At 45.8% G+C, this 11106-nt stretch overlaps 1 protein-coding gene across 1 annotated transcript; it reads left to right on the forward strand.

Annotated features, from left to right (window-relative positions):
• Nucleotides 1-562: 562 nt before the first annotated feature.
• On the forward strand, nt 563-10866 carry LOC115892836. The gene is made up of 2 exons (XM_030915306.1): nt 563-806; nt 10778-10866. The coding sequence occupies exons 1-2, from the start codon at nt 563-565 to the stop codon at nt 10864-10866; spliced, it is 333 nt and encodes a 110-aa protein (XP_030771166.1).
• Nucleotides 10867-11106: the final 240 nt, after the last annotated feature.

Raw genomic sequence — 11106 nt, forward strand, 5'->3', positions numbered from 1 at the left:
ATCAATATTTCCTTCTATCAAATTCATGAAAAGGCAGGCATAGGAAGCAGATCAGAGCTGCAGCATTAGAGGTGAGGCAGTCACCAGGACCCATGGTTCTGTTCACTCTCCCCATCCTTGTCTCCCTGCTTGGAGGCTCTGCAGGGCCAGGTGTGAAGGCCAGGGTGACGCTATAGCCTCTCTGCTCTGCATTAATGCCTCCTGCTAACCAGAGCCCATGCTCCACACCAGCCTCCATCCCTCCCACTCAGCCTCCCTTCCTGTTTACACATTCTGTAAAGTATGAATTTGTTGTGGCCTCGTGAAACCTGGTCTATTTCTTTCCTTCTTTATTTTTTTTAAAGAGGCTTGAGACTGTAATTCGGTTAATTATTTCCCAGAGCCCCGGTTTGGTGGCTACAGCACAGCACGAGGCAGAGGAACGGAGACAGGTCCTCGGAAGCCTCTTTCCAGAAAATCTAATTTCATCATTGAGAAATCTTCTGTCTTAAACAGCCTCCGCCACCGCCATAAATTTACATATTCTATATGCCGCCGGAACGGAGTGGGCCCTATTTGCATAATGCTGCTGGAGGGGCTCACGCTCCTCTTGAACCTGAATGTAGCAAGAGCGAGGAAGCAATTATTAAGCTGTAGACGCTGGCAGGGAGAGAGGCCTCAGATGGATTTCGACTCCAAACCTCATTCGCCTGGGCTGCTCATTACTGAAGGCCTGGATCCCAGGCTGAAGGTGGATCCCAGGGCTGGGAAAAATCAGTGTGAATTGCTTTCTCCAGGTTATGTCTGCAGCCAGGCCGAGGCCAGATGTGAATGAGTACCTTTGGTTTTCCAACGTTGATCATTGGAGCAAGCGTCTCTCTGCTCCCAAGGGGGCAATTTGTTTCTTGGACTGTGTTGTCACTTTGCCTGTGCCACACATTCCTGCCCCTTTCCCTCACACACCTCCAAGTACCTACAAGACAGATCAGCCAGGCTTTGCTCACTTCGTGCCAGCAATCTAGCGTAAGCCTCTTGGAAACGCTTAATTAACAGAAAGGGGTGTTTAACAATGTCCCAGCTGGAAAATGGCAAGTGGAAACAGGAATTCTCTCATGCCTCAGTGGTCCTGCTTAAAATCTACCCTTCACCATCCATACTCATGCTGGCTAGGAAGTTGGGCCACTTTCCCTCTGTGGGATCTCTGATGGGACAATCCAGTATTTTGGGGCTCAGGGTCTCAGCACTGGGGTCATTTGGTGTTCCAGGATACATAGGTCACTCTGTACAGTTTCTAGCCCTTCCAGGACTGTGGGCTTAGCCTCCAGGTTACTTTATGTCCTGCTACTCCCAAACTCAGTAACCCATGGGTGCAAATGGCCACCTTTGGTTCTGTAGGGACCATCTTGGATTTTACTCTGTAAGGCGCCATCTTGGTTTTTACTCTGTAGGGTGCCATCTTGGTTTTTACTCTGTAGGGTGCCATCTTGGTTTTTACTCTGTAGGGTGCCATCACGGTTTTTACCCCATCTTGGATGTAAATGGCCTCCTATATGCCTGATGGTGTTCAAAGAACAGGTCCTGAGCCTAGGGCAATTTTTTGGTGGAACTTTAAGCCCAGCCCTTCCTGATAGTTGTTAAACCAGGTGAATTCATGAACCACTCAGCTAAAAATCTACCTGTCCACTTTCACAGGTAAACACCGTGGGCCTGTTTGCTAAGTGATACCAATAAATGTTCTAGGCTTATACACTTATTGACTAAATGAAACATTGTCAGGCAAATCATGATCCACTGATGGAGGAAGGATCACCAGCGCTTTGCCTCTTATACTTAATAATGGATCATGTAATTTTAATTTTTCCAAAAAAAAGTTTATATCTGAGAAGTGGAAATACATTTGAAAACACCAGTTTCACTTCTGGCTGACTTGATGCTCAAAACTGGTGGATTCACCATCCCAGAGATGACCCATGTTACTAAAAGCCCACTCCTTTCCAGCATTTAAACAGTAAGCCATTTGTTGGAAATTTAAAACAGCAAGTTCTTTGCTGAAAAAAAAATTGCATATCTCCACTGACTAAGAGGTGCCATCTCCTCAAAAGACCTCAGTATTTTGTCCTCGGCGAGAACTGTCTCATTACAAGAATTTGGAGGGAAGTCACTTTTTCCATAAGACTGCATCCAACATTGAATTATTTCTCCAAGAAAAGGAGATTGTTCCTGATTAGCCAAACTCAGGACTCTAAAAACACAAATCGGTGACTTTTCCAGAGGAAACTATTTGGCTGCATAATTGGAACCAGTGCTTAAGAACCACAGATAGTCTCTAAAGTTAGATTTCAGGATGCAGGTGTGGGTATGTACTCAAGCAAGACCTTGACATCTCTAAGCCTCAGTTTCCTGATCTCTAAAGTGAGGATAATGATAGTACCTTCTTCAATATTGTCACTGGAGGGATTAGATGAAATGATGCACAGCAGTTGAATCACAGAAAGGTTAAATAACATGCCTGAAGCCAGAGGAAGTTATGATACAGGCATACTTTGAACTCAGGTGTGTGCTCGTTCAGCCATCATGTTGCATGGTGCTACCTACCATGGTACAGGTATGCTCATGACTGGTACTTACAAAAACCCAGAGTCATACCAGTTGGCTTTCTGGGCTGAATGGCTCAAAGGTCTTCCAAGAGAAGATACACAAAAAAACACAGGGTTCACTAAGCTGGTAAACTTGTTTAGGGACAGAAATAAGTGGCTATTTCCAAGCAGAACTAGTAAAGACCCAGTCTTTCATTTTCTCTGGAAGGCCCCCGTTGCTTGCCATGCAAGGTGGGTTGCTGTGGTAAAGGCAATGGAAGGTGAAGTGACAGGATATGTTAATATATCAAAGAGAAGAGTTTACTTATAAATAACCTCTCATCACAGTTGACTCCTTTGAGTTATCCAGTTGCCTATACCTTGATTCCAGGCTGCATTAAGGATCAGCCATGTTTCAAGAGCTGGTGGCTGCCCTCCCAGCATGCCTCTGATGAAGTTGCAACCTCTGAGGGCAGTTCCTGGTGACAGTAACAAGCAGTGCAAGGTACCAACCAGCAGGACAGCACAAAGTAAAGAGAACAGTTGCACCATGTGAAAACACAAAAGCTCACCTAATTAAGAACCAGCAGTGTTGTAATTGTTTGTTTGACAGTAACTCCTAAACCTGAACAGGTGCCAACACCATAACCCAGAGATCCCACATTGGGTACATACCCGACAAAAATGACGGCATATGTACACTGAAAGACATGTGTGAGAATGTTCTGGGTGCACTCCTCTAATCCTTGAAACTGAGAACTACCCAAATATCCATCAACAGTTAAGTGGATACATTATGCCATATTCCCAGTAAGGTGTACCGTATGACAGGCTTGGCAAATCCAGCTGGTGGCCAAATCCAGCCACCTCCTGTTTTGTAAATAAAATTTTATCAGACACAGCCAGGTTCATTCATTTATATATTGTTGATGGCAGCTTTTGTACTACAACAGCAGAATTGGCCCTTTCCAGAACAAATTTACCAACTCTTGCTGCATAAGAATGAAAATGAGCAGTCTATAACTTCCCTGCGAAACGTGGGTGATTTTCACAAACATAATATTGAGTGAAAGGAGAAAACACACACAAGTATCTGTTGTGCGATTGCGTTTACATAAAGTGCAAAGGCAGGCAGAACTAGTCTGTGTTGCTAGAGGACAGAATAATGGCTCTCTATGAAAAATAGTAACTGAACTGGGCGCTGGGAACATTCTGATTCTTAATCTGGGTGCCGATTACGTGGGAGTTCATTTTGTGAAAATTCATCAAGACGTGCACAGCGATGTCTATGCTTTCCCTCACGCATGTTGTTCATCGATAAAGATTTAAAAATAAATAAAAAAAAGAAACGGTGGGTGTAGATGGTTATGCCAAGTATTTTCTCAATGTATTTCCTGGACAGAAAGCTCAAATAACAGATTGTCAAGTTAGAAAACAGATAACTTTAACTTTTACACATGAGCACACATTTATTCATTCACTCTACAAATGTTTATTGATTACTCACCACGCGCCAGGTGCTAGGGAATCGGCAGTGAATGAAATGGAATACAGCTCCTGCCTGCTTGGTACTTACATTCACGCTCACACACGCCTGGGAAGCCCCACACAGGTGTGCACCCACACTTACCGGCATGGACCTGGAGACACATGGGCCCAGGACCTGCATTTGCAAGTGGAGCCCTTCTCAAGCAAGCACTTTTCAGAATCGTGCTTTTCCTCCTCTCTACTGTAATCACTGCCTCCCTCATCCCATGGACATAGGAACTGAGGAAGGAGCTCAGTTTACTCTACATCGCCCAGAGGAACCTGTATCTTCAGAGTGCTATGGGTCTGTACGGGCCTGGAATCCATAGTTTAGACCTCAAAGGGTCATGAGTCAAACCAGCTTTCCCAGGTCACATTGGCATCTGAGCTACATGGAGGTCAAACAGCAGGACACCCAGGGCTGAGTGAGGAGGTGACCTTGAACTCAGGGATGCCCTTGGATGCTCCTTGGATTTTCTGCCAGGCTTCCTGCACTCAGTGTGGTTACCTGCCACCCATGCATGTGGTCACTAGAGCCTTGCGACCCAGTGGCCAGGGTTTTCCCACATGTGAATGAATGGCATGCTGAGATTGCATATTTGTACCTCATCTTCTTGAAAAAAAAAAAAAAAAAAAAAAGGCCGGAATGATAGAGCTGGGGATTCATGAGCCCAAGTCCTGCATGTTGTGAATAAGGAAATGGAGGCCTCACCATGGGGAGGAGCTTGCCCAAGTTCTCATGCTCAGCCCAGGCCGTGCCTGCAGGACTCCAACCAGGAGCCCGTCCCTTACTCTAGGTGAATGCTTCACTGCTGAGGTACTCACACTGAAAGGGGACAGCTGGTCCTTCTCTAATGGCCTCATCACTTAGATCAAATCCACCTCCTTACCCTGGAAGATGTGACTGCACGACCTGGTCCCTGCTCACCTCTCTGGCCCTCATCTCCTGCCACTCTACTCTCCTCTAGCCTCCTTTTTGTTCCTCCAACATCCCATGCTCATTCCTACCTCAGGACTGTTCCCTCTCCCTGGAGCACCCTTCACTCTGGATCATGAGGTTGGCTCCTTTGATTCATTGGTGTCTTAGCACAGATGTCATCATCTCTCAGAGAGGCCTTCCTCAGTCACCTCATCTCAGCAAGACACCATCTCCTCACTCTCTATCCCCCTACCCTTATGTGGCTTTCTTCACAGCCCTCATCGCCATCTGAAATCATCCCCTTTATTTGTCTATTTTGTGAGCACTATCAGGGCAAGGATTGCCTTCCTGTTCATTGCTCTATCCCAGCGCCTCCAAGAAGCTTGGCATGTAGTAAGCATTTAGGATATGTTAAATAAACAAATGGAGGAAGGAATGAAAAAAAGCGTCTATACTAGATTGTTCACAATGCAGCTACATCTCTGAGGGATGCAAGCTCTACTGGCCACTCTGATTAAGACATATCCAGTATCAAGAATAGCTTCTGGATTCTTTGTATAAGAAGCATATTGACCACGGCTGAAGGGACACTTGACAGCAATTTGTGTTTACATCTTTGATCAATAGGCATCTTACTGCTCACCCCAATGCAATCTATTGCTTATGGTTATTAATTATGGTGCTTTCCTTTTCTTGCATCTCCTTGATGCCCATGAGGTCTGTCGTTCATCTTCTACTGTGGGGAGTTCCCAGGTCTGTAGGGGATGCTGAGAAGGAGTCCCTGAGTGTTGTTTATTTTCCCGGCCCAATGTTTGAACCACAGTTCTAGACTCTGCCCCTCTCTCTCCCATGTGCACCTGTGAAGAGGCTGAGTTGGGGACATTGTGGGTAGAGGGCACCGTGGTTCCGACCTCAACTCTGTCCTCCACTCACTGTGTGTCCTTGGCCCCATCACTTTCCCCTCTCTAGGCCTTGATTCTACTTGCCTTCAAAATGAGAAGGCTTTTAGAGACCACTTCAAGTTCTGAAACCTTGGAATTTTTCATGAACAGTCTTCACGCTTTTAATACCGAGTCCTGCCATCTTCTTCATTGGACACGTGGTCCATTCCTATAATCTCTGAATTGCATCCATTCACTCATTCACTCAACAATAACTCATGCATTCAGATACCCACCTAACAGATACTTTTTGGGAATCTTCAAATGTCCCTATGAAGCACCTGGGATATACTTAGCCACAGTTACTGCTAAATAAAAGGCACTCAATCTCCCCTTCTCTGGTTATTTAATGTAAGCTTCCCAAGAACTTTGGGAATAAAACTGTAACCTACTATTACACAGATGAAGAAACTAAAGCCCAGCCTGGTCAAGGACTTGCCCAAGGTCACACAGCTAATGAGTGGCTAAGCCAGGATTTGAACCCAGAGACATCTGGCTTAAACTGTGTAATCTGACCGTTCCAACTTGGGATCTCAACCCTAAAATATCATCCATTCTGCCCCTTTTTAGGAAAGATCTCTGGAGGTTCATTTAGCCACATGCCAGTGTTTCTCATCAAAGAGAGAACCATTTTAAAGAAGGACAGTGATTGTTATAACATTGAGCCAAAGCATCCATGGCTTATAGCCCGGGAGAGTTCACAAACTGGGTCTAATTAGTTGCCACCAATTAACATCGAATCACCCTTCAACTGGGTACCACAATCATCTCAAAATCAAGAAGACAGACTACCCAGATCGTACTTAAAGAAAGAGGCTACGCATCAAATACCATTTACTATGCTAAGCAGATTCCTTTTTCCTACAATGTGCTGATTTTGAGACATGGAAATACATTCAGATTAACCCCTGAGCTATTCCTCTTGTAAATTCACCATTTAGGGTTGACTCCATGGCGCGTGATATTACTAATTCGGAGCTCCGGGAAAGCATGCTGATTGCCTTAGACGTGGGTAAGGACTCTGCTAACATATAGTTTCATGCTGGGTGGAAATCAGAGTTCAGGGTACATGCTCCAGCTCCCAGAGCAACATGGAAGATCTCTCTTACCCCCACCGCAGGACCCGGCCCCAATCAAATCCATTCTTGAACTCATTAAACAAATATTTATGGCCAGGCATGGTGGCTTACACCTGTAACCCCAGCACTTTGGGAGGCTGAGGTGAAAGAATTACTTGAGGAAAGGAGTTTGAGACCAGCCTGGGCAACATAGTGAGATCCCATCTGTACAAAAAGTTTAAAAATTAACCGGGCATGATGGTGCATGCCTGTAGTCCCAGCTACTCAAGAAACTGAGGCAGGAAAATTGCTTCAGCCCAGGAGTTCGAGGCTGCAGTGAGACAGACAGCCTGTCTCTTTATATATTTATATAGCACCTACTATGCGCTGGACACTGTCCTTGGTGCTGGAGATGTGAGCTAGGGCAGAGAATAAAAGATAAAAGGTTCTGCCTTTAAGATACTTATATTGTAGTGGGAGAGACAGATAATAGTAATAATAAATTACATATCACATTTGATAGAGAAAAGTTCTATGAAGCCAAGTGAATCAGGGTCAAGCAACAGACAGTAGTATATGGCAGAGATTGTGATTTAAGATAGGGTTATCAGGGAAGATCTTGTGGAGAAGAAGACAAATGAACCAAAATTTTATTCCATGGCTCCTGAAAGAATCGGAGGAAAGGTAATGGGGCCTCCAACCATGGCAGAAACTGTGGCAATGCAAGGGCAGCTTGAAGTCACAGAATATTTTGAAAGTAGAGTCCACAGTGGTTGTGATGGAGTGGAAGGTGGGCAGTGGAATAAAGGGAAGAGATAAAGGTGACTCCAAGGTTCCATGAGCACCTGGGAGGGTGGATTTGTCATTACCTGTAATGGATACGCCTGCTAATAGAATGGGGACGATCGGTTCCATTCGGGGCACACTCTGTTTGAGATGCCTGCACGACAGTCACATGGAGTTGTCAAGCAAACCAGATATGTTCCCTGTAGATCCTGCTCCAAGCAAAGTCCATTATGGCCTTTCATGGTCCCTGCTGTATGTTTTGTTCACACCAAGCCTCTACCTGAAGGGCCCTCCCTCATGTCAACAGGGGCAATCCCTGTGTTTGCCTTCCCAACTAGTCCATGAACCTGGAATCCTGCTCCTCTTCAGAAATCTCCTAGTCCCTTTCTCTGTGCCTTTTCCAGGCGTTTTTTCTTTCCTACCCAGCTGCTAACAGGCAGATGAAAGAGGAAATATTTAAGGGTTGGCAAGGGCATGAGGGGAGGCCCTGCCCTCATATCTCACAAGTGACCAACTCTCTCCTTGGGAGTATGCTGACCTGCCTTCTCCCCTGTCTCCTGAGAACCCCAGTCTCTTCTTAAAAGCCGCAGGCCTTTTCACAATATGCCTTTATCAATATGATTCCAATAAACGTTTCAGTTCCGCATATAAATTCCAGTGCCTGGCTGCCCAGCGGAGGAGACCTGCTCAATGAGTAGACCATAAAGATGTAATAATGCAATTAAAAGGTATGGCCTGTCACCCTCGTAAAGCTGGAGATCAATGCGGGGGTGAGTGGGGGAGCTAAAGGCAGCAGGGAAAGGAATCTGGCTTCCTTGCAGTGTCTGAAGGATGAAGAAACAGAATCGGGGTAAAAGTACCTGGCTGGGCCTTGGGGAGAGGTTTCGTCTCTGGCTTGGGGTCCTATCCTGGGCCTCTAACCTCCCCATAGAGGGTTAGATGTTAAGAGACATGGGTTCTGTCTCCAGGTCAGACTCAGGAGACTTAAGGCTTTAAACATGTCTTTTCTACTCTATAAGCTTCAGTGTCCTTATTAGTAAAATGGGTGTATGATAATACTATCTCCTTCATGGAGCTGTTGAGATAGAACAGATCCAAATAATTTTAGTGCCAGAGAGGTTCTGAGTTCCGGGGCTGCAAACTCAAATACCTACAGGGGCTGGACAGAGGTGCACATGAGGGAGCGAGGTGGGCCAGGGGAAGAGAAATAGGGAATGATGGAGACTGGGGCACAATGGGCAGTGCAAATCTCACTGAAGGAAAGCAGCACTACCCTGAAGTCGGACGTCATGCAGGTATGTCAGCCTGGTGTCACCAGAGCTCATGTTTAAAGAGACGCAGAATTTGGAGGTGAGACTTCAGAATGTTCACAACTCTACATGAACAAAATGTAATCACATCTGCTGGCCATATACAGCGAGGGGCCTTCCATTTTCCACTGTTCCTCTGGGCCAACTCACTTGGGCGTTGATGGGCCTCTGCTAATGCGTGACGTCACATTCAGTCTGTTTGTTTCCATGCAGGTATGCATGTAGAATTATCACAGTATATACACTGTGGCAACAAAACTGCCCAAGCTCACCTCCCAGCTCTGCATTTGGCTGACTGTGCGATCTCTGGCAAGTTACTTAGCCTCTCTGTGCCACAGCTTCCTCAGGTGAAAAGTGAAGTTAGGAGCAATTCCTACACAGAGCGTTGATATGAGGATTAGATGACCCCTCCCTGCAAAGCACTGAGGACAATGTCTTGGTGCTTCCTCCTGAAGGTTTTTTCATGGATGCACAAAGGTGCTCATGCTGGGCACGTGGTTCATGGCCTGCTGCTCTCAGTTCCAGAGCTTGCAATGACAACCTGTCATCACTCCCCAAGTGCATGTCTCTTCCCAAGAAGGGAACCACCCTCAAACCAGAAACTTAGACAACCTCCTTCTTCTCCATCACCTGCTTCCTGTAAGAAGCCAGCCCCATGGAATCAGCCCCCGTAACATTCCCTGGGTCTGGTCGGTTCTCTAGGCCTCGCTGCCACCATCCGCCTCTGTCTCAGTCTCTCTCCTAACTGGGTTTTCTCTCTCTCTCGGCTCCTGCACGCCGTCTCCACTATGGCTACCCGAAGGAGCCCTCAAAGTCACACATCCTCCCACCTTTTCGCTGATGTCTTTCAGCTCCCAGAACACAACACGCTCTTTACCACCTTTATGGCTGTGCTTTGACTGTTTGCTCCACCTGGAATGCTGTTTCCCATTTTTCCACTTCAGGTTTGCTTGGCTAACTTCTACTCTCCTTCAAGGTGCAGCTCAAGTCATTCCTCCTCCAGCCAGTCCTCCTGAATCCCTTTACAGTGTTCAGTGCCTTCTCTGTGCTTTTATGCCTCTGAGTTCTATGAAAATCCTGGAATTAATCACACTGAATTTTCATGTCTGTTTGCATGACTATGTCCCTCTGCAGCCTGCAACCTGGGAGGACTGGGACCCTGTCTTATTTATCCCTATGTATCTCCTGTGATTGGCACACAGGAGAATGTACTTGTTGAATGAGTGAATGAAATGATTCAATGCTTGCTCAATGTGAAACGTTGCCATCAGCATCATTAAGGAGACTATTGCAAGACAAGTTATAAGGCTCATATCACAAACAGGTCCTGGAGATTCTGGGTCCTCTGAGATCAAATCTTGAAGTGCGACTGGCATTTCCAGGAGTGGAATCCAGGACTCACACCCAGGACTCACACCCAGGACAAGCAAAGGTACAGTGGCAGTGAGATCACTACATTATGAGACAGCCAGCTCTACCTGAAAGCAGCTCTACTAGCTAGAAAGGTCTACATTGCCTCCTAGGTACTTCCAAAGTTTCTCCTTGATCTGATCACTAAAGATGAGAGAGATTAGCTGTGTTTTCTCCCACCCATTCATATTGGCAAACACAAAGAGCTTAAAGGGGCAGAAGGGAGTGGGTGATACCTCTAACTGAAGTTTAACTTGGGGCCTGTGAATAGATTTCAGGGGGTCTTTGAGCATCCTGGACGATTCATTGCTTTGCTCAGCCATTTATTCAACAATCACAGCACACTGGATACAGAGTTGAACAAAACAGATGGACTTCCTGCCCTCACAAGGATTACACTCTAGAGCAGAAGACAAACCTTCATCTAACAACATGTAAATACATTCATGCATCATTTAACAACAGGGATACATTTTGAGAAATGTGTCATCAGGCGATTTCATCATTGTGCAAACATCATGGGGTACTTACACAAACCTAGATGGTATTAATATTTTTGCATATTTTTATTTACATATTAGGTTGGTGCAGAAGTAATTG

The sequence above is a fragment of the Rhinopithecus roxellana genome, chromosome 13 (assembly GCF_007565055.1).
Source record: "Rhinopithecus roxellana isolate Shanxi Qingling chromosome 13, ASM756505v1, whole genome shotgun sequence".
In the NCBI taxonomy this organism is placed as follows: Eukaryota; Metazoa; Chordata; class Mammalia; order Primates; family Cercopithecidae; genus Rhinopithecus; species Rhinopithecus roxellana.